Source organism: Felis catus, chromosome B3 (assembly GCF_018350175.1).
Source record: "Felis catus isolate Fca126 chromosome B3, F.catus_Fca126_mat1.0, whole genome shotgun sequence".
Taxonomy (NCBI): domain Eukaryota; kingdom Metazoa; phylum Chordata; class Mammalia; order Carnivora; family Felidae; genus Felis; species Felis catus.
The window spans coordinates 138,884,913-138,908,314 of record NC_058373.1 but is presented as its reverse complement, the minus strand read 5'-3'; the positions used below and the strand labels follow the sequence as shown (position 1 = coordinate 138,908,314).

General features: G+C 48.5%; 2 protein-coding genes across 8 annotated transcripts in view; both read right to left on the bottom strand.

The window, feature by feature from the left end:
- PAPOLA (poly(A) polymerase alpha) overlaps positions 1-2,364 on the bottom strand; it is a 61,438-nt gene extending 59,074 nt beyond the window's left edge. For 3 of the 7 annotated variants that reach the window (XM_019833614.3, XM_045060491.1, XM_045060492.1), the window contains exon 1: positions 1,822-2,049. In XM_019833614.3, coding sequence (XP_019689173.1) covers positions 1,822-1,880 — 59 coding nt within the window. In that variant the 5' untranslated portion in view covers positions 1,881-2,049. Of the gene's footprint in view, positions 1-1,821; positions 2,050-2,224 lie in introns of those variants that run through there. The other 4 variants (XM_019833613.3, XM_019833615.3, XM_019833617.3 and 1 more) reach the window with 2 other exon arrangements.
- A 15,353-nt stretch (positions 2,365-17,717) lies between these two features.
- Positions 17,718-23,402, bottom strand: part of AK7 (adenylate kinase 7) — a 68,674-nt gene continuing 62,989 nt past the window's right edge. Inside the window, exons 18-19 of the mRNA XM_045060674.1 lie at positions 19,232-19,390; positions 17,718-18,471 (exon numbers count right to left, since the gene is read on the bottom strand). Of these exons, the coding sequence (XP_044916609.1) occupies positions 18,433-18,471; positions 19,232-19,390 (198 nt within the window). The 3' untranslated portion in view covers positions 17,718-18,432. The remainder of the gene's footprint in view (positions 18,472-19,231; positions 19,391-23,402) is intronic.

Below are 23,402 nucleotides of genomic sequence, written 5' to 3'. Positions count from 1 at the left end.
AGGTCTATACACAATCCCACCCACCCAAATTTAACAGGACAGGCATCCCTAAACTGCAAGTGGAAATCGAACAAGATCTAGTCTGAAATCACAATTCACAGCTTCAAAGCAATGAAATGAAAGACAGTGTGACACCAGAACATGAAAAACAAAGAAAGCCAATCAATGTGGAAAAAGGCGTATTTAACTAAGCAGTCTGGTCTTTCTGTTGTTTACTTAAAGGTATACTACGCTTATGGTTAAAAATGAAAGGGACAGCTAATGAAAAGCTGGCCACATTGTTAGCATTTCAAAAAACACACTGGAAAGCTAATCATCCATGTATGAATCTGCTGCCTTAACTCTGTCTTCCATTTTATACATTTGAACTTACTTCCAAAAACATTTTTGCTCTGAGGTCTTTAAAGAAAACGTACACCTCCCTTCCTCAAAGAATGCTGGGAAAAAGTAGGTGTAAAAGTATTTTTATTTTCTAAAGAGAAAGACACAACTATGTTATTTCTAATTAAAACCTTTCAAGGCATACATTTCCTACCACTGACCAATTTGTAACACTGCCACGATTATCATAAAGTTGCTTTTCAAGCACAGCAATAAGACGTGAGCTAACACAAAGGAGTCACATGGCATCACTAAAAACATTTAATTGCTGATCTGGAAAATACCACAAAAATCAGTGCTCCTAGTGCCTCTTTCCACCATTTCATTAAAAGGATGAATGAATCAATTAACAGGGATCTTGCAGATTCTAAGATTTTAGGTCTGCATATTTAATTAAAACTAGCAAATATTCTCATTACAGAAATGTTGACAGGTCCTTTAAAAATGACAGGAGCGGGTGTGAAGGAGCATGAAATTCTTTTTAAAAATACTGTATAAAAAGCAATAGACGTCTTAAAGCCTGTGTCAAAGTTAGGGCCTCGGCTGTGAAGAGACACACACGCACACAAGTACACAGACCTATCAACTTGTAAAACTGTAATCAGTGATGTTTGCGAAAAAGAAATGGTCTTTACTTAAAAGAAATAAATAAATAAACCTGTGGTGCTGTATTAGGTGTCTAGAAATCACAAGACCTTTATTTTGCATTTAAGTAAAACTTCCAGTGTCAATTACATGCTTCATTTGGGGACCACAAAGAAGAAAATCCAGTCTAGTCTCAGAGGAGCACTCTCACACTGGAACCTTCATAAATGGAAGAAATGCAGTCTCACTATTTAGGCCTCGACACTGCTGTAATATACGCAGAAAGGAAAAACAAACAAAACAAAACAACCGTAAGCGACTTCCGATGCCAACAATGAGCTCGCAAATTACATCTCGTTCTTTGAAAGAGAAAGAAAATAGAAACTTTTTAAAACGCCCGACGAGGGCAGCAAGGGAGAAGACGCAGCCCTCGAGAGACCAGAAAGGCGGGGATGGACTGGCTTTAAGTCCACAATGAGAAAAATTTAAAGCACCACTAGAGACGGGAGGGAGAAGGCAAGCAGAATGAATCCGACTGCCCATCAAAACAAAACGGAGCAACACGTAACGAAACGCGCTGCGGAGGACACACGCACCCTGGCAAGTGCCCCCTCGCCGAGTGGGGGAAAGCCTGGGGGCGGGCGGGGTGGGGGGGGGGGGTCCAAACACAGAGCAAGCAAGGCTCGACGCTCGAAACTGCGCTTTTAGCTAGTGCTCGTGCAAGCTGGGACGTGGAAGTGGGTTAACTCTGGCGCACGATTTGGGCATCCTGGAAACGGGAGGAAGAGAGGGACGCGGCGGAGGCAGACCAGGAAGAGAGCATCGAAACGAGCCTGGGAGACGCCGAGAGCGAACCTGAACCCCGTGTGCCGACCCCGCGACCAGCAGGGCCTTCCTTCCCCGCCGCCAGGCATTGGCTTTTTTGTTTTGTTTTGTTTTGTTTTCTCTTTTCCTTTCTTCGGACGGGGCGGAGGAGCGGGCGCAGCAAGGTTCGGGTTCCCCCCGGCCGTTCCGGAAGGGGAAGGCCCCCGGCCCGACGGCCGCGGAGCCAGGAAGGGGTGGGGGGAAGCGGGAACCGAGCGCTAGGGGAAGTGCGGCGGCGAGCGGGTGAGGAAACAGGAAGAGCCCCGTTCCCGCCTGCCTCCCGCCCCCCTCCCCGGGCCGAGGGCCCGGCTCTCGCGCCACCCCCTCCCCCTCCCCCCCGCCGCCCCCAAGGCCCCGCCGGCGTGCTAGAGAAAACAGAATACAAATCACTCACAACGGCATCGTCTCCTGCGCCGGCACCGCCCAGTCACTTCCCCCCCGCAACCGCCGCCGCTGCCGCCCTGGGCATGATCCACTGAGGCGGGAGGGAGGGGGGGGCCTGCCTCAGCCCTGGGTCCAACCCCACTCCCGCACCGCTCCCGCCGCTTTAAGCGCTTCTCCTCCTTCCCCTTCGTCCTAACATGGCGCCCGAGCGCTACCACAGCAACGTTCTAGAACTGCTGACGCCGCCACGCACGCCGTGCGCGCGCCTGCGCCGAGGCCGCCCGGCCCCGCGCAGCCTCACGGGAACTGTAGTTCGTGAGGCGGCCGGCGGGCCGGCAACTTCCGCCCCGGGGCCGTCGCGCTTCCGCGGCGAGGGTCGGGGGGTCTGGTGGGAGCGGTGCGGGAGGCTCCCGGCCGCGGGCCGTTCCTCGAGCGAGGACGCCGGAGGGCACGACGCGGACGCGGCCCCGACGACTGAGGAAGGGCCCGAGCGCGAGGCTCCGCTTCCAGCGCATTGTGAGGTGCCGCCGTTCTCGCCGCCCGAGGTCGCGGCGGCCGCGCTTCCCCTCGAGCGGCGCTTGGCGGGGACCGAGGCGCCCACGGGTGTGCCGCGGGCCGCCCGAGCGCGCGGGGCTCAGGACGGGGCCGCTCGGGTCGGTGCCTTGGGTGGCCGCAAGTTGCTCGGCCTCTTCGTACTGTTCTGCCAGGCGACAGTAAGATCTGACCCCGAGGCTTGTGGCGATTGCTGCGTGTGTGGGCGCCGGGGGGCTGCTTGGCACGGGCTGGTTGTTGGGACACTCCCCTCCCCTACTAGACCGGGGTCCCCCTAGGCGAGCTTTTCGGCTCCCCTGGCCACTAGAGTGTGTGCACGCAGGCGCTCAAGAAGTCTTTGTGGAATGAATCCATTTGCGGGGCAGGACTGTGACGTCGGCGAGTTCTGGAGCACGAGCTCATCGTTACAAACAAGTGGTGCCCTGGAACTTACTGATAAAGCTGCTGCACTTAAGTGGAAAGATCGCTGGCAGTAACCGTTGGGATTTTAGCAAGGACTGTGTTGCGCGGCCCTGATCTCTCCCTGGGGGTGGGACCCGGGAGCGTACCCCTCCCTCCTCCCCCGGAGCAACGGTTGAAAGAGAAGTGCCTGAAGCCGATCTGATACTCCTTCCCTCTTCGAATTAGAATGCTATCAAAAGTGTCCCACGGAAGGCTTATGGAGGGTCGGGAAGGAAATAAATACGGGGAAGATGAAGTTCTAAATTATTTAAGTAGATTAGTAGTGGACTCCTGGAGCCTGGGGAAATTTGGCAAAGGACTTCCCCGTTTTCACAGGACATCTGTCTAGCAGGAGGAGCCATCTAGGACTAAAGGCTCAATGGGAGAAGCCCAGGACCTAAACCTGCCATCTCCGACACTATAGTCGTTTGTCACCTGTGACTTTTGAGCCCTGGGAATGAGGCTAGTTCATTTAAGATGTTCTGAAAGTGCAAAATACAGATTTCAGGGGTCTTAGTGGGAACAAAATAATGACATACCTAACTGATACTTATTATATTCATTACATACTATGAAATAGTACTTTGGATATATAAAAAAAAAATCGTTTAAAATGAATTTCATCTGTTTGTTTTTAAGATGTGGCTACCAGGACATTTTAAATTCTGTACGTGGCCCTCATTTCTATTGAACAGGGCTGATTGGGAGACGGACTTGAACTTGATTCTCAATTCTACTTACTCCCTTACCCTCTTGTCATCAAGGTGGTTTGGGTTGAGGGCCCAGTAGCACACCCGTCCTTGAAAGCTGGAAAATTTGAGATCCGTGGGCGCCTGGGTGGCTCAGTCGGTTAACTGTCCGACTTTGGCTCAGGTCATGATCTCACACTTGGTGAGTTCGAGCCCCGCATCGGGCTCTGTTGCTGACAACTCGGAGCCTGGAGCCTGCTTCGGATTCTGGGACTCCCTCTCTCTCTGCCCCTCCACCTCCCTCTCTCTCTCTCTCTGTCTCTCTCTCTCTCTCAAAATAAATAAGTAAACTTTTAAGAAAAAAGGTTAGGGGCACCTGGGTGGCTCAGTCAGTTAAGCATCCAACTCTTGGTTTCAGCTCAGGTCATGATCTCCTGGTTCGTGAGTTCTAGCCCCGCGTCGGGCTCTGTGCTGACAGTGAGGAGCATGCTTGGGATTCTTTGTGTATTCCTCTCTCTGCCCCTCCCCTGCTCACTCTCTCTCTCTCTCTCAAGATAAGTTTTTTTTTTAAAAAAAAGGTAAAGAAGGGACTGATTTCAGAGAGATTCAGGAGATGTAGTTAATCCTGAATGTGAAAGGTGAGGGAGGGGAAGAAGGCACGTGATTTCAAAGGTTCTAGGGAAGGTGACAGAACGGAGGGGGAAACAGGAGGATGATTGGGAGACTGCACAAGGTCACGAGAGTACTTTGGTAGGAGTTTTTTTGAAACGCCGGTGGGACCTTTAGAAATGTCTGCCAGGCGATCGAAAACACGTCTCAGGAGCTGAGGAGAGAAGCCAGGGCTGGAGATAAAGATTTTAAACTCTGAAAGCAAGAATTGGATCTCGGAGTTCTGTTTCAGCTCAGCATGTTAGGAGGCGCCTTACACACACCCAGTAACTACAGTCTAATCCACCCGAAAGTTGACACGTGTGTGATGAGCTAGGTGCTCCCATATCCCCAATGTTTAGGACCCACTTAAGGACCTAACTTGAGCCAAGCAGAGGGGACAGTCCGATAGAACCAGTCTCCAGTGTGCTGGTGGAGGCAGTAACCCTGCTGTTCGTCTTTGCCTTGTCCTCCGAGCCCTGCCCGGTCCTCCAGCTGCCACCCCATGGCTGCGGCCCTCGCCCTACCACAGTGCCTGTTTCTACTGGCTGCTCAGTTGGGGGAAGACGTCTTCTGGTTCTCCTAGGTCCACAGTACATTCCAGTTCAAGAAATGCACAGAAATGGGAGGGGGGGGGCGCCTAGGTGGCTCATTGGGTTAAGCGGCCGGCTTTTGATTTCAGCCCAGATCATGATCTCATGGTTCATGAGTTCGAGCCCCGCATCGGGTGCAGAGCTTGCTTGGGATTCTCTCTCTTGCTCCCTCTCTCTGCCCCTCCTGCATTCTCTCTCTCTCTCTCGCTCTGTCTCATAATAATAAATAAATAAGGAAACCTAAAAAAAATGCACAAAAATGTTTTTGAGAGCAGAGCCTCTTGACCTATTGAAACTAGCTAGATTTTTTTTTTCAGTGTCATTTAGGAGGTGGCAATTGGAGATGCTATGTTGATATGGAGGGTTTTTATCCCATTAACAAACTACAATGATTCATTTGGCTACTAATGGTGCGTAAGTTTTAAATTTTTTTAACCAAGATTAACCAGATTTATGAGTCACTAAAGTAAAAGTAGTAACATAAACACTTTCATCTAATGAGTATTGCACACTTGAGCTGTATTTTCTTTAAATTCTTTTCTTTTAAAATTTCCTGTAGGTGTTGATTAGTTTATGTGGTTTTATTTATTTATTTATTTACATTTATTCATTTTTGAGAGACAGAGAGAGACAGAGCACAAGCAGGGGAGGGGCAGAAAGAGGGAGACACAGAATCCAAAGAAGCAGGCTCCAGGCTCCGAGCTGTCAGCACAGAGTCTGATGCAGGGCTCAAACTCACAAACTGCAAGATCATGGCCTGAGCCGAAGTCAGACGCTTAACCGACTGAGCCACCCAGACGCCCCCTGGTTTATGTGTTTTCTAAATGTTTGTTTATTTTGAGAGAGAGAGAGAGCGTGCCCTCCCAAGTGAGCGGGGTCGGGGCAGGGAGAGGGGGAGACAGAGTCCCAAGTAGGCTCCCCGCTCTCAGCGCAGAGCCCGAAATGGGGCTCGAACCCACAAATCCTGAGATCATGACCTGAGCTGAAAGCGGGAGTGGGTCACCCAGGTGCCCCCATTAGTTTATGTTTTAGAGACCATGTCCCCCACCATTTGCGTGAAAGGAAGAACCACGGTAGCATGTTGATCATAACTGGCCCCAGACCTGTGCCTCCTGGAGTCCCTGCCTTTGGTCAGCAGCACGATGGCCTTCCACACTGAAGCAAAATCGCCAACCCATCATCAACTCCTATCCATCGGATCCATCAGAAATCACCCCCTGCTCCGTCCCGTCCGCCACTGTCTCGTCTGGCTTGGATGATTGTGGCGGTGCTTTCCTTCCGGTCGTTCTCCAGACAGCAGCTGGGCTTTGAAAGCATGACTCAGCTTTAAGACGCTCCCACAGGAAACCCAGTTTAATGGCTTCCCATTGCTCTTAGAATAAAACCAAACTTGACTTACAAAGTCAAGGGGCGCCTGGATGGCCCAGGCGGTTAAGCCTCTGACTCTTGATTCCAGATCGAGTCATGATGTTCTGCTTCGTGGGCTCCATGCTGACAGTGCTGAGCCTGCCTGAGATTCTCTCTCCTTCTCTTTCGGCCTCTCCCCCGCTCGCTCACTCCCTCTCTCTCTCTCTGTCCCTCTCCCTCTCCCTCCCTCCCCCCCTCAAATAAAATTTAAAAAAAGCAAAACAAAATGGAAAGTCAAGCCAAAGTGCCTTACAAGGCCTTTCGTGATCTGGCCCTTAATTTTTCCCTCTAACCTCATCTCAGGCCCCACCCCTTTCCTCACTGTGCCTCAACCCTACCGGCCTCTATTCTTTCCTTAAACATGCTCAGCGCCTTGCTGCCTTGGAGCCTCCATGCTTGTCCCCTCTGCGCTGCCGCCCTGGCCCTTCCCGCAGCTGGCTTGTGCTCAGCCTGTCAAAGCCCAGCGTCACTGCCTCCTGGACGCCTTCCCGGACCACCTCGTCTAAACTGCTTCCTTGCATTATCATCCTTCTTGCATAACCGGCACTTCCTTGCTAATTTCTTTATTTTTTTTTATTTTTTTTAATGTTTATTTATTTTTGAGACAGAGGGAGACAGAGCGCGAGTGGGGGCGGGGCAGAGAGAGAGGGAGACACAGAATCCGAAGCAGGCTCCAGGCTCTGAGCTGTCAGCACAGAGTGCGATGCGGGGCTCGAACCCACGAGCCCCGAGATCATGACCTGAGCCTAAGTCGGACGCTTAACCGACTCAGCCACCCAGGCGCCCCATCTAATTTCTTTATTATTATGTATTCTGTCATCCTCACTAAAATCTAAGCTCCATGAAGATAGCAGCCCTGTGTTGTTCAAACTACCCTAAGCCCAAAGCATTAAAACAGTGCCTGGTGAATATTGGTACTTAAGAATCAGATTCTTCCTGGGGGCACCTGGGTGGCTCAGTCGGTTAAGCATCTGTCTTTGGCTCAGGTCATGATCTCACAGTTCGTGAGTTCGAGCCCCACAATCAGGCTCTCTGCTGTCAGCATGGAGCCTGCTTCGGATCCTCTGTCTCCCTCTCTCTGCCTCTCCCCTGCTCGCTCTCCTTCTCTCTCTCAAATAGACATTAAAAAAAAAAAAAAATCATTTCTGATTCTTTGAAGACAACTCAGATTTGCCCAATATTTCCATTCAATTATTTTCACTTATGTAATTAATCAGGCTAAAACAAACAAAAACAGTGGGTAATTATCTTAGCATGAGCTGCCATAACAAAGTACCACGGAATTGGTGGCTTAAACAATAGAAATTTATTTCTCACAGTGCTGGAGGCTGGGAAGTCCAAGATGAAGGTGCCGGCGTGGCCAGGTTTTGAAGACACTCTTCCTGCCTTGTAGATAGCAGCTTTCTCACTGGGTCCTCACCAGGCAGGGAGGAGGGGAGAGAGAGAGGTGGTGTGAGGGAGGGGAAGGAGAGACAGAGAGCAAGGCCCTGGTGTCTCTTCTAAGGAGACTGGGCCCGTGGGTGCCTGGGTGGCGCAGTCAGTTAAGCTCCCGACTGTTGGTTTTTGGCTCAGGTCACGATCTTGCGGTTTTGTGGGTTCGAGCCCTGTGTGGGGCTCTGCGCTGGCAGCACAGAGTCTGCTTGGGATTCTCTCTGTCTGCCCCTCCCCGACTCACACCGTGTCTGTCTCAAAATAAATAAATAGAAATAAACTTAAAAAAAAATGAGATTAGTCCTATTGGATCATGGCCCCACCCTTATGGGGTGGTCCCATTTAACCCTAGTCCTAGTTACTTCCTTAGAGGCCCCATCTCCAAATACAGTCACATGGACGGGGTTAGTGCTTCAACATACGGATCTGAGGACATTCATTCAATCCATAACAATGATCGTCCCTGCTCGCAAACACCTAGAATGTAATGATACCTGTTCAATGATACTAGTTCTTTAGTGCTGTGTGACAGTTTGCCACACATTTTAAACTACGAAAAACATACATTTATTATTGAACAGTTTCTGTGGGTCAGGAGTCTGGAGATGGCTTAGCTGGGTCCTCTGATTCGGCATCTCTAACAAGGCTTACATTCACGGTGGGCCCGGGGTCTCATCTGAAGGCTCGACTGCGGAGGGATTTACTCCCACGCGCGTCTGTTGGGGAGATTCAGGTCTTGGAAGCTGTTGGATTGAAGGTGTCGGTGTCTTGCTGGCTGTTTGCGAAGGGCCCTCTCAGTTCTCGGCCAGGTGGGTCGGTCCGATGGAGCGGCTTGCTTTATCAAAGCACGTAAGCCCAGAAGGCAAATTCTGCTAGCGTGATCTCATGTGCAGTCTTGTGGAGCCTACGATTCGATGTATTCCGTTGGATAGAAGCAAGTCACAGGTTGCACCCACAGTCAGAGGAGATTACACAAAAGCACGAATACCAACAGGCAGAGATCATTGGGAGCCATCTCAGAGCCTCCCTTCCCTCTCAACTAAACTCACTTTGTATGACACCTAATATTGTGCCACACCCAAAAACACTGTAAATAATTTGAGTGGCATTTGATTCATTTCTATTTTTTCAATATAAAAGACTAGGGGTGCCTGGGTGGCTCCGTTTGTTAAGCGTCCAACTTCAGCTCAGGTCATGATCTCATGGTTCATAGGTTCAAGCCCCGCATCAGGCTCTGTGCTGACAGCTCAGAGCCTGGGGCCTGCTTCAGGTTCTGTGTCTCCTTCTCTCTCTGCCCCTCCCCCACTCACACTCTGCCTCTCTCTCTCTCTCTCTCTCAAAAATAAATAAACATTAAAAAGACTAAATTCCTTACTGGGAATTCAAATAGTATTTTTTTTACCTGAAGGGGCTGTAAGGAATTCTATGACAATGAACAGGTCTGCATTTTAAGGAGTTGTTTCGTTTTGTTTTTAGCTTTTAAGGACACATGCTATACTTCACTTTTTAAAAAAAAAAATTTTTTTTTAACATTTATTTATTTTTGAGAGACAGCATGAGTGGGTGGGGGAGGAGCAGAGAGAGAGGGGGACACAGAATCCGAAGCAGGCTCCAGGTTCCGAGCTGTCAGCACAGAGCCCGACACGGGGTTTGAACTCACAAACCGTGAGATCATGACATGAGCTGAAGTTAGACGCTTAACCGACTGAGCCACCCAGGCCCCCACTTCAGTATTTTTCCAAGGTAGAGCACCGGTTCCTTTTTAAAAGATTATTAAAGTCCGATTATACGGTAATCTGTACCAGTATGAAGCCTTTTATGCTTTCCCTCTCTGTAAGACTCCCTATTGACCCGTATGAATTTTTTTTTTAAGTTTATTTTGAGAGAGAGACAGAGCACCAGTGGGGGAGGGGCAGAGAGAGAGAGAGAGAGAGAGAGAGAGAGAGAGAATCCCAAGCAGGCTCTGCACTGTCAGCGCGGAGCCTGACACAAGGCTCGATCTCGTGAAACGTGAGATCACGAACCCGAGCCGAAATCAAGACTCCGATGCTCAACCGACTGAGCCACCCAGACGCCCCAAGCTGTATGAATTTTTATCCTGTGTACGCTCCCATGTAACTATCACTTAAATCAAGATACAGAAAATGTTCCGTGCCCCGGCAGACTCCCTCCCAGCAAATAACCCTCTATCATTACCACCACCGTTGCCAGATAACCATTAACCTCTCTCGCCATGGACCAGTTATATTTATTTTTCAGCTTCCCACATATGGAATCATAGAGTCTTCCCCCTCGTTTATAACTTCTTTCATGCAACATTATGTCTGTGAGACTTTGTCAGACTGACAATTCATTTTCATTGCTGTGTGGGATTCTCTGCTATCACAATATCTTTCTCCTATTGTAAATATCACCATAGATCTTTCTCCTATTGATGGACATTTGGGGTTTGTTTGTTTGTTTTTGTTTTTTCCAGTTTGGGGCTTTTATGAGTAACGTTGCTTGAACATTCTGGTACGTGCCTTTTTGTAGACGTAAGTACTCATCCTTCTTGGGTATATACCCAAGAATGGAATTGCTGGGTCATGTGTGTCCCCATACTCCGCTTTAGTAAGTGCTCCCAAAGGTTTTCACTGGGATAGCATCAGTCTGTACTCCCACCAGCAGTATGTGAGTGTTTCAGAGGCTCCACATCCCCCCTCGACCCTTGATGGAAACAGTCCACTTGATTTCAGCCATCTGGCGGCATTGGGGTGGAATCCCCCTGCGGTTTTCATTTGTATTTCTCTGACGAGTAATGGCTTTGAGCACTTGTTAATATGCTAATTGTCCACTCACATATCCTCTTTATGAAGTGGTTTCTCAAGTCTCCTGCCTGTTTTTATTTTATTTTTAATTTGAATTAAAATTAATTTAATTAGAGTGAAAGAGACAGAAAGTGAGTAGGGGAGGGGCAGAGAGAGAGAAGGAGAGAGAGATCCCAAGCAGGCTCTGCACTGCCAGTGTGGAGCCCGAGGTAGGGCTCGAACCCAAGAACGGCAAGATCATGACCTGACGTGGTGACTTAACCAACTGAGCCACCCAGGCGCCCCTCTTCTATTTTTAAATTGGATTGTCAATAAATAAATACACTGGGCTGTCAGTTTTATTGACTTGGAAGGAATTTTTAATATATTCTGAGTACAAGTCCTCTGTCCTATATCTTCAGTGTGTATCAATGTATATCCATTGCAAGTATCTTCCTAATTCTGAAGCATGACTTTTTACTCTTTTTTTTATTTTTATTTTTTTACATTTTTATTTATTTTTGAGAGACAGAGAGAGACAGAGCACAAGTGGGGGAGGGGCAGAAAGAGAATGAGACAGAATCCGAAACAGGCTCCAGGCTCTGAGCTGTCAGCACAGAGCCCGACGCGGGGCTCAAACTCACAAACTGTGAGATCCTGACCTGAGCCGAAGTTGGATGTTTAACCAACTGAGCCACCCAGGCACCCCCTTTTTACTCTTTTAATATTACCTTGAGAAATCTTCACCCACCCCTGGGTTATGAAGAGCTCCTCCTATGTTTTATTCTATTGTAGAAGCTTTATTGCTTTGACTTTCCTGTTTAGGTCCACAAGGCATCCTAAAATAATATTGCATATAGTGTGAGTTAGAGGTCAAGGGTTTGGGTTTTTTTGGGGTTTGGGGGGAGTTTTTGGTTTTTTGGTTGATTTTTTTAAATGTATGACCCTCTAAAATGACCTGCCCCATTTATAGGAAAGACCATATTTTCTGTTCCATTGATCTTAATTACTGTAGTTTTATAATAAGCCTTGATATCTGGAGAGTGAAGTCCTTCAGGTTCCTTGTCATTCTTTAAGCCTGCTCTGGGGGCACCTGGGTGGCTCAGCGGGTTAAGCAGGCAAGCACCCGAGTCTTGATTTTGGCCCCTGTCATGTTGGGGTCCGTGCTGACAGTATGGAGCCTGCTAGGGATTCTCTCTCCCTCTCCCTCTCTCTCTGCCCCTCCCCCACTCATGCTCAGTCTCTCTCTGTCTCAGAAATAAACATTAAAAAATTTAAAAAAAAAAGACTGCTCTGATGATTCTAGGTCCCCTGCATTACCAAATACTTTTCAGAATCAGATGATCAATTCCCATGAAACAAACAAAAAAAAAAAAAAAAAAAAAAAAAACACTGGGAATTTGATTAGGATTGCATTGACTCTCTAGATCATTACTGGGGGAAGAATTGAAATATTAACAATATTGAGCTTTACAAGCCGTTGACATAGTTTATCCCTCCATTTATTTCACTTTTAAATACTATCAGCAGTGTTTTATAATTTTCAGTGTAGAGGTTTTACACATCTTTTTTAGATTGTACCTGGGCATTTTATTGTAAATGGCACCAGCTCTTTTAAGTAATATGGAAATATGTCTATCCAAACTATAGGTGTATATGTCTATCCAAATTACAGTTATAGAGAGAGGATGCTTAGCAGTGACGAGCTGGCCTGCTCAGATTTTAGGGAAAATCGCCTTCAGAGACTTTAATTATAGAGTGACAGAAAAATGAAAAGTCACCTTAGAGCGCCTCCCAACCTTAGACCTGAAAGGATGAATCTATTAATATCTCTGAAGTGCGAATGTGTCAAGGAGAATCACAGAGGTAGAAATTCACCGCCCATTCAAAAGTCCAGGCAAGTGCACCTTGTCAGGAAGAACCAGAACACGTGACAGGTCTGGCGGGGGTGGACAGACCACACTAGCTGAGGCCAATGCCTCGTCCTGGTTTTGCGTTCACCAAGCAGTTGTGACCGTCTGGCTACTCAGAAAATCTGCTTCCAGGAAGAGAATGCCTTGGCGAAATGGGTGTGAGCACCTTCCCACCCAACAACTATGGTGTCCTGCCGTGGGGCGCCTGGGTGGCTCAGTCAGTTAAGCGTCCGACTTTGGCTCGGGTCGTGATCTCCCAGTTCATCAGTTCGAGCCCCGTGCCAGGCTCTGTGCTGACAGCTCAGAGCCCGGAGCCTGCTTCGGATTCTGTGTCTCCTCCTCTCTCTGCCCTTCCCCTGCTCATGCTCTGTCTCTCAATAATAAGAAAACGTTAAAAAAAAAAAAAAAATTTTTTTTAAAGAAAACAACAACTATGGCGTCCCGTTGTAAGTAAGTCGGTACCCTGACCTCTCTTGTCTTCTAGGAGACTTAAGGTAAGTCAGCGTCTCAGGGTCCTACCTATCCTGAGGGCATGGCTGAGGGCTGGACTCCATGGTGAATTCACCAAAATCAGTGCCATTAGTGAAGTCTCGTAGTGACCCCCAGAGTTACTTGAGTAACCCATCACAGCCGTATGGAAATGTATATTATGGACTTCTGCAAAGGACTGGAGACTGGAATCGGTTATATATAAAAAAATCACAATAGCTGTAACAAAATTTCAGCTGCATAGCTTTCATTCGCTCATATTTATTACACGTCTACCATGAAGCTATGTACTTTCTTCATCTCTGAAGACCCAGGAAAAAACCGAAACCCCCACCTCTGTGGAGCTTACATTTTAGTGGGGGAGAGAGACAAGAAACACACAGAACGTCAACATAAGCAGAGAACAAGAACGGAGTGGGGCGCCGTGGACAGGACGGGCCGAGGAGGCCCCTCCGGGGACATTGGATCCAAGCCAAGGACAAAGTGACAGCCACGGGGAGATATGTGGGCCGAGGATTCCAGGTGACGGCCCCGCAGCAGACCGTACTTGGCAGTGAAGAGTGAAGTGAGGGGGCAGTGAGGGCACGAGGGGTCAGGCTGTGTCGGGCCTCCTAGGCAAGGTCAGGACTTCGCCTCCCCCCCCCACCCAATGTGGGATTGCAAGGCCCCGGAGGGCTCGGAGCGGATTGGACTTCTGTTTGAACAGGATCCCCCTGCCGGTATGTGAAGAGCAGTCACAGGAAGTAGCAGCCCAGTCATGGGTGACAGCAGCCCACCAGGTGGGAGATAGAGGTGTCTGGGGCAGGACAGTCGCATCGGAGGGGTGAGGAGCAGGGGACTTGGAACATGTGGCAGAAGCCAGGCCCATAGGATGCGCTGGTGAACTGACTGTAGATAAGAGTTGCAGGTGACACCAAGCTTTGGAAGGATGGAATTGAGGGTCCCTGAGATGGTAGGCAGGGGGCGGGAAGCAGTGGTGGGGAGGAGGGGGGAGAGCGATAGGAATTGGACTGGCCCCGTTTTAGACACTCGGGTGGAAGGAAGAGGGAGTTTCAGGGAGGAAATTATAAGATGCTCGCAGAGGTCGAGTAAGATGAGGACCCAGATTTGGCCAAGGGATTTAGAAATGTGGAGGTCACTGTAACCTTGACCTAAAGAGGAGCAGGATCTTGGGACCCAGGCTGGAGGGGGACACCAAAGTCTAGGAAGGCTTTTGCATTTTAATCAGCTTCTGTCCTGTGTGGGGTTTTTTAATGCTTATTTATTTATTAGAGAGAGGGAGCACGTGTATGCACATGAGTGGGGGAGGGGCAGAGAGAGAGAGGGAGAGGGAGAATCCCAAGCAGGCTCCACGCTGTCGGCGCAGAGCCCAACGCGGGGTTTGAACCCACAAACAGTACCCCTGTCCTGTTTTGTTTGGAAGCGTGGGAGCTAGTACATTAAGTTCAAAGCTAAGAGTGATGATCCAGAAAGGAGGGGAAAGTCAGGCTGTGGGAGAGAAGAGACCACCCTAGGAACAGAATCTGATGACGTGAGCAGGGATGCACCCAGGGAGTCAGGAGTTGGTCTCGGATGGGAGCACAGAAGCGAAACAGCCAGTTTGCAGTAGGGAGAAGAGAACAGCCCTTTTGATTGCTTGGGTTTTCTCAGCGAACTAAGAAGCAAGGTCCCGAAATGTAACCATCGTGGGAAGGCACGAAAAGGTGACTATGATTAAGGCTCTAGGATTATGGTAACTGTCACGAGGGCTCATGACTTGCAACTTGAAGTATAAGGGTCAAAAATAGTGCAGTGAAGCAAAAGAAAAATATAGGTAAATTGGATGTCATCAAAATGGCGAGCTTTTTTGGCACGAAAGGGCACCATCAAGAGAGTGAAAACACCAGCCACAGGGGCACTTGGGTGGCTCAGTCGGTTGAGCATCTGACTTCAGCTCAGGTCACGATCTCACAGTCTGTGAGTTCGAGCCCCGCGTCGGGCTCTGTGCTGACCGCTCAGAGCCTGGAGCCTGCTTCAGATTCTGTGTCTCCCTCTCGCTCTGCCCCTCCCCTGCTCATGCTCTGTCTCTCTCTGTCTCAAAAATAAATAAAAACATTTAAAAAAATTTAAAAAAAAAAAGAAAGAAAACACCAGCCACAGAATAGGGGAAATATTTGCAAATCCTCTCTCTGATAAGGGTCTTACATCCAGGATATAGAGGGGACTCTTACAATTCAATGGCAAAAAGACAGTCAACCCAAGTACGAAGGGAGCAAGCCCCCCACCAAAACTGACAACGGTTGTTCAGGCAAGAACTTGTACACAAATGTTCACAGCAGCACTATTCACAATTACCCGAAAGGTGGAGACAACCCAAATTGTCCATCAGCGAATGAACGATTAGACCGGTGGCGTGTCCCTACGCGGGAACAGTATTCAGCCACAAAAAGGAACCCGTGCCACAACGTGAGCTTTGAACACGTGCCAGTGAGAGAAGACACAAAAGGCCACACGCTGTATGATTCCGTTTACATCAAATATCCAGAAGAAACCAATCCAGAGAGACAGAAAGCAGATTGGTGGCCGCCAGGAGCTGGGTTGAAGGACTAGTACGGGGTACAGGAGTTCCATTTGGGGCGACGGAAAGGTTCTGAGGCCAGGTAGTGGTGACGAGTATCCAACATCGGCTGGAACAGACTAACCCCATCTGGGGCAAATGTGCCCTGATGACCGCTCGGTGACCCGAAGCTGGGGAGCACAGCCCTCCCCTCACGTTCTCTTCTTTTGTTCAACCACACCCTTAAATGCACCCTCGGGGCGTAACCGTTCTTGATCTGTCCCCAAAATCGGACTATAACACACACTTAACCATTCTCCCACTGGGTGGACTCCCAGCCCCTAGGGCTATACAGGCGGGCGGCCCAGCAACAGCGAAGCTTCTTGTACTCCTGCTTTTATGTAATTTGGCCTTAATAAAAGTACCTGGGGAATCGTCTGTTGGGAGGTTGCCCTCGACAGGCCCCCTGGGAAAAGAACCATTGGAGAGAGAAAGAAGGTTCCGCAAGGAGATCGTGCGGCCCTGCATTTACCCTTGCCACCCCCTATAAAGACTCCTCTACCCAGAGGAAGGATAGCCTCGTACATTTCCCAGCCAAGGAAGGAACAAATGGATTTGAAAGCCCCACTCCGGTAACTAAGGAGCGTATCTATGGGCACAAGTTACCCCAACCCCTAGGCCCACCTGGCCCCCCCGGAGGCATTCCAGATGACAACTGAACCTAGTCGGCTAAAGTACAGGATGGTTCATTAGTTCCTAGGTGCATTGTCTCTCTGGGACTGTATAAGGCGTGGGTTCCTAAGGCCCTCTTGGCCCCCTCCTGGCACCTCGGACCCAGGCGAACACTTGTTCCTCAAACCACGAATGGTTCGGGGAAACAACGAAGAGGTCATGTCCCTGTAACTGTTCCGCCTGAGGGGTTGAGAGATAGATGACCTTTCATGAAAGCAGCAGAGCAAATGCTTCATAGATGATAAACGTAGATACATCATGAAAATAATGTAAGAAATTAATCAATCAGCAACGGGCAGGAGGGAACGTAGTGAAAAAATAACCATGTTATTCCTTAAAGGGTGATTACACGTGGGAACATTTTTAGAATCAGGTAATGCCAGAAAACAGATGACGCACGCTACAAGGAAATCGCGAACAAACATAATGCCACGTTTGCCACAATAAGGCGGCCAGTTCCACGCACTGCTGTGGTCTGTGTCCGTTTTTATTTTTGTTTTATTTTATTTTTTTCACTTTTTTGCCAACGCCCATTCATCCTTGGGGAACCCCTGGACCTGCTGGAGCTGGAGTCTGGCAAGTCCCCTTAATAAACCATTTCTTACCAAGCTCGATTTGTCAGCCTTTTTCTTCCGTCTTACTGGCCCTTTGGGCTTTGGAGGTCGTTTTGCACACACCTCCCTTTCATGGAACAAACATAGTGAATGTGCTTAGTGCCACTGAACTGTATGCTTTAAAGTTTATTTATCTTTGAGAGGGGTGGGGAGAGGCAGAGGGAGAGAATCCCAAGCAGGCGCCCCACTCTCAGTGCAAAGCCTGAGGCGGGGCTTGATCTCACGACCGCGAGATCCCGACCCGAGCCGAAATCAAGAGTCGGGAGGCTTAACCAACTGAGCCGCTCAGGTGCCCCCGAATTGTACACTTTTAAGTGGTCACGATGGTATATTTTATGTAGTGTGTATTTTACCTCAATAAAAAAAAAAGTGCAGTTATATTCAGACTACATTATATATGTAGATCTATTTCAGTTTATTTCTTTTCAGAGAGAGCGAGCGAGAGAGAGAGAGAGAGGGAGAGAGGGAGAGAATGAACGGGGGAGGAGCAGAGAGAGAAGGGGGGACAGAAGATGTGAAGCGGGCTCTGTGTTGACAGCATGGAACCAAATGCAGGAAGGACTCAAACCACCAACCGTGAGATCATGACCTGAGCTGAAGTCAGATGCTCAACCGACTGAGCCACCCAGGCGCCCCCAGATTACGTTATTTCAAGAGACGAAATATACTCCATTAAAATAAACCTAGTTGATTAGTTTAATTTTCTCATTCCGTGTCATTCTGGAAATTACAGGGCTTTTCAAGCTGGAAAAGACCATAGGGCTTGATTGCCTATGCCTGCATTGTAAAGTCTGTTGAAAATATTCGGCAGCTTTTAATTACCACAAATATTAGGATTATTCATTCTGTTACGGGAATTTTTCTACCAAGAGGTTTATCATTCCCTCTCTGACTCATTGCCTAGGAAACTGACCCCGAACTCAAAAATTAACCCAGTGGAAACCAATCACATCTGACAAAGTGTGAGTCAACAAAGCATAAACCATTTTCATTTCTTTCTGACACCATTGGCATCCGGACCATAGCACATTGTGTAAAGTCATTAGCCTCTGTGTTCAAATAATAGATAGTCTGATTTTCTTCATGCTAAAAATTACCGTATATCCAAGTGTGCAGAACACCTTGACTATGAATACAATATAAAATCAGTATTTGTCCCATGAGCTATGCATACTTTATCATTTACCTTTCAAATAAAGTTCTTTAATGATGTCACTCACTGCCACACAGCTTTTTATAATGCTTCTACGTAATAAAGTATTTGCTTGTGGGGAAGACAAGGAACTTTCCAAAAACTGGAAACGCATTTTTTTTTAAAGCAAATTTTTCAAATTACAATGTTAAACTCTAACTCCATAAAGGTATATCATACGCGACCTGTAAAGTTTCACTGTATTTCAGGATTGTTCTTGAAGAGATACTCTGCCTATAATTGAAAGAAAGAAAAAAAAAAAGTCAATTTAGAAGACATTGCTACTAATGATTACAGTTTAAAAATAAACGTACAAAGGGGCGCCTGGGTGGCTCAGTCAGTTAAGCATTGACTTCGGCTCAGGTCATGATTCACGGTTCCTGAGTTCGAGCCCCGCATCAGGCTCTGTGCTGACCGCTCAGAGCCCGGAGCCTGCTTCGGATTCTGTGTCTCCCTCTCTCTCTGCCCTTCCCCCACTCGCACTCCGTCTCTCTCTCTCTCTCTCTCTCTCTCTCTCTCTCTTTCTCTCTCTCTCTCTCTCAAAAATGAATAAAACATTAAAAATAATAATAATAAAAATTAAATAAAAATAAAAGTACCTAAATCTTTACTCTCAAATGAGTAATAAAATCTTACTGTAGGGGCTCCTGGGTGCCTCAGTCAGTTAAGTGTCTGACTCTTGGTTTTAGCTCAGATCATGATCTCACAGTTTGTGAGATCGAGCTCCATGTCGGGCTCTGTGCTGACAGGGAGGGGTCTGCTTGGGACTCTCTCCCCATCCCCTCTCTGTCCCTCCCTTGCTCTCTCTCGCTTTCTCAAAAAGAAAGAAAGAAAAGGGCGCCTGGGTGGTTTAGTCAGTTAAGTGTCCGACTTTGGCTCAGGTCATGATCTCACAGTTTGTGGGTTCGAGCCCCAAACCAGGCTCCGTGCTGACATTTTAAAAAATAAAAAAATAATAAACATTTTTAAAAAGCTTATAAAAAAAATCTCTTACCAGAAAATCAACAGGATCATCCGGTCGGACCTTACAACATTCATTCAGACCCTGCATAAGTGTTGGCATCACGTGGGTCATTAAATAGTTTCTCAGGGGAATCGACTGGGCCTCTAATAATTCTCTTTCTTCTCTTTTCACTTCATCTAGTCGTTTATTCTACAAACAGAACATTGGGGGGTTGGGGTAAACAGAAAGGGGAGAGCATTTCCACCCAACTCGTCCTGGAGTACTTTAGAACAAGATAGATATTGCTGTAAGTGTTCACCACGTTATGATAAAGATGCCATTTCAAACAGCAGAGAAAAGATGTAAATGGTGTTACAACAACTGCTTAGTAATCTAGAAAAAAATAAACTGGATCCTTAAGTCAAGGTAATTCCTAGATGCCTAGATAAGCGTGGGAGGGTAGGAAGGAAGGAACGAAGGAAAGAATCACAGGAGTGCTAATAGGAAGTCTAGAAGGTACTCATCTGGTGGACACCCGTTATTCCTCGGTCACCATACAGTTCCCCCCTCTCTTGGGAATAGAAATTCCAGGTTTCCTGTGAGAAATGTCCCATCTTAGCCTGGTGGTTTTAGTGGGACTTAAGCCCATCAGTCCAGCCCGCCTGCTGGTTATGAACCTTAATTAAGGATAAACACATCAGCAATGCGGAAGGCAGAGCAGAGACAAGGACCCCAGGTCCCTGGTGACATCATCTGAGCAGCTCTATCAAGCCTTGCCTGAAGCCAGCCCTACCTACCCCTGGACTTTTCTATTAGGTAAACCCGTAAGTTTTTTTATTTCTTTTTTTTCCATAAGTTTTTTTTTGTTTTGTTTTGTTTTTTTTTTTAGTTTCTAAGCCATTTTCAGTTTGCTTTTCTGTCACTTGCAAGATAAAGAGTCATAACTGATATTATTTGTTCAAAAAGAGTCTTTCCCAGCAAGACAGCAAATCCGGAAACCAACACGGGAAAAAGATTGATGGATTTGACTACATGCAAACATAAAACTTCCTTATGTCCAGAAGAAACACCATACATGCTGTCAAAAGATAAATGATGAGACAAACTATTTGCAACGTAGCATAAAAAGCTAGGCTATCATGGGGGAGCCTGGGGGGGCTCAGTCAGTAAAGCGTCCGACTCCTGATTTCGGCTCAGGTCACGATCTCACAGTCCGTGGGATCGAGCCCCGAGTCAGGCTCTGTGCTGACAGTGTGGAGCCTGCTTGGGCGTCTCTGTCTCCTCCTCTCTGCCCTTCCCTGGCTCACGCATGGACACTCACACATACACACGCATCTCTCTCAAAACAAATAAACCTAAAAAAAAAAAAAAAATAGGCTATCGTGAGATGCATGGAATTTGCCAGGCATTGGCCGTGTTCTTCTACATAAACGGACTCTTTCGTCACCCCCGTGGCTGTATGAAGCCGGCACTGTCATCACCCCCATCTTACAGATGGAGCCACTGAGGCACAGAGTGGCTTGTGCAGAGTCACACACGTACTGGGAGAAGGAGCGGAATCTGGGCTCTCGCAGCACACAGCTCGGGACACACACCGTTGTCTCCCGAGGCCGTTCCTGCTTCCATCACACTGCCTTCTCGCCAGCTGTGGTTGCAAAACACTCAGAAAGGGACACACAGCCCCAACGTGGGCAGAGAAGACACGCAACGTACGAGAGACCGATGCCAGCTGCCTCGGAAAAGCTGGTAAAGCTCTGATCACAGAAATGGACGTGAGAGCCGGGAGACGGGGGTTTTGTTTATCGGGTTGAGACTTTGTGAGCAACATTGAGAAAGCAGAGCTGGAAGAGGTGTAGAAAGCACGCTGGTAGACAACGTGTGCCCTGCTTTACCCTTGCTGGAAGGTAGTTTAGAAGTGAGTGTCACCAATTGGACCAGGTATAGTCTCACCTACCAAAATTCAGGCATTCAAGCCAAGGAGGTAACCAGGCATCCAATCACGTGTCCATAAGGACATCCTTCCTCCCACTGCCCCTTCCTTCCACAAATATTTGTTGAGCGTCTGCTATGGAAATAGAGTAGCGAACAACATAGACCAAAATCCTCGTCCTCACGTAATTTAAATTCTACGCAGGGAAAAGACAATAAACAAGATAAATGTGTAAAGTATATAGTCCATTAGAATGCGTGCAAAGAAGGAAATTAAAAAGTATAACAGGGAAGGCAGTCAGTGGAGCGTGAGACTCTTGATCTCGGGGTTGTGAGTTCGAGCCCCACATTGGGGTAGAAGTTACTGAAAAATAAAGTCTTTAAAAACAAAAGTGTAAGAGGGGAGATGACATGTGTGGGGAGTGGCAGGGTTGAAATTTTATTTTATTTTGTTTTTTTTAATGCGTATTTATTTTTGAAAGAGAGAGAGAGAGAGAGCGAGCACAAGTGGGGGAGAGGCAGAGGGAGAGGGAGACACAGAATCCGAAGCAGGTTCCGGGCTCCGAGCCGTCGGCACAGAGCCCGACCACGCGGGGCTCAAACTCACGAGCCATGAGATCACGAGCTGAGCCCAAGTCGGACGCTTAACGACTGAGCCGCCCAGGCGCCCCAGGGGGTTGACACTTCAACTAAGGTGTCCAGGAAAGTGCTCGTGGGAAAGACGACTTTTAGGAAAGACTCAAAGCAAGCGAGGAAGTTATTTACTCAGATGATGCATTGTTCGTTGTTTTAATATTTATTTATTTGGGGGCGAGCGTTGTTTTAATATTTATTTATTTGGGGGAGGGGCAGAGAGAGGGGGGCAGAGGATCCGAAGCAGGCTCTGCGCGGACAGGCTGGCGGCAGCAAGCCGGTTTCGGGGCCGGTTTCGGGGCTCGAACTCCCGAACCTCAAGCTGAAGTCAGACGTTCTACTGACTGAGCCACCCAGATGCCTGATGATATGCGTTGTTCAAACACATCGGGGAATAGCAGATGTGTCTGAGCAGAGTGTCGAGCGTGTGCGCGAGGGAGTGTGCGTGTGTGAGGGAGTGTGAGTTGAGAGCGCGTGTGTGGATGAGGGTGAGTGTGTGCGCGCGTGAGTGTGTAAGGGCAAGTGTGCGTCAGTGTGAATGCGAGGGTTGTGTGAGTGTGTGCGTGTGTGCGCGTGAGCGTGTAAGGGCAAGTGTGTGTCAGTGTGTGAATGTGTGAGGGTGTGTGTGACGGAGTGAGTATGCGTGAGTGAGGGTGTGTGTGCGTGTGGGTGTGTGCGCATGAGCGTGTAAAAGCAAGTGTGCGTCAGTGTGTGAGGGTGTGCATGAGTGTGTGAGGGAGTGCGAGTGTGTGTGAGTGTGTGAATGTGATGGTGAGTGCGCACGTGAGCGTGAGGGCAAGTGTGCGCATGTGTACATGAGTGTGTGAATGCGTGGGAGGGTGTATGTGAGTGTGTGAGGGAGTGTGAGAGGGAGTGTGAGTGAGTGGAGGTGTGAGGGGGTGTGTGTGTGAGGGCAAATGTGCGCATGTGTACGTGAGTGTGTGAATGCGTGGGAGGGTGTATGTGAGTGTGTGAGGGAGTGTGAGGGAGTGTGAGTGTGAGAGCGCGTGTGTGGGTGAGGGTGTGTGTGCGCGTGAGTGTGTAAGGGCAAGTGTGTGTCAGTGTGTGAATGTGTGAGGGTGTGAGTGTGTGACGGAGTGTGAGGGTGAGGGTGGGTGTGGGTGTGCGCATGAGCGTGTAAGAGCAAGTGTGTGCGTCAGTGTGTGAGGGTGTGCATGAGTGTGTGAGGGAGTGCGAGTGTGCGTGAGTGTGAAGGTGTGAGTGTGTGCGCGAGTGTGTGAATGTGACGGTGAGTGCGCACGTGAGTGTGAGAGCAAGTGTGTGCATGTGTACGTGAGTGTGTGAATGCGTGTGAGGGTGTATGTGAGTGTGTGAGGGAGTGTGAGAGGGAGTGTGAGGGAGTGTGAGTGTGAGAGCGCGCGTGTGTGGGCGAGGGTATGTGTGCGCGTGAGTGTGTAAGGGCAAGTGTGCGTCAGTGTGAATGCGAGGGTTGCGTGAGTGCGAGGGTGTGCGTGAGAGTGTGTGCGCGTGAGTGTGTAAGGGCAAGTGTGTGTCAGTGTGTGAACGTGTGAGTGTGTGACGGAGGAGTGTGAGTATGCGTGAGTGTGAGGGTGCGTGTGGGTGTGTGCGCATGAGCGTGTAAGAGCAAGTGTGTGCGTCAGTGTGTAAGGGTGTGCATGAGTGTGTGAGGGAGTGCGAG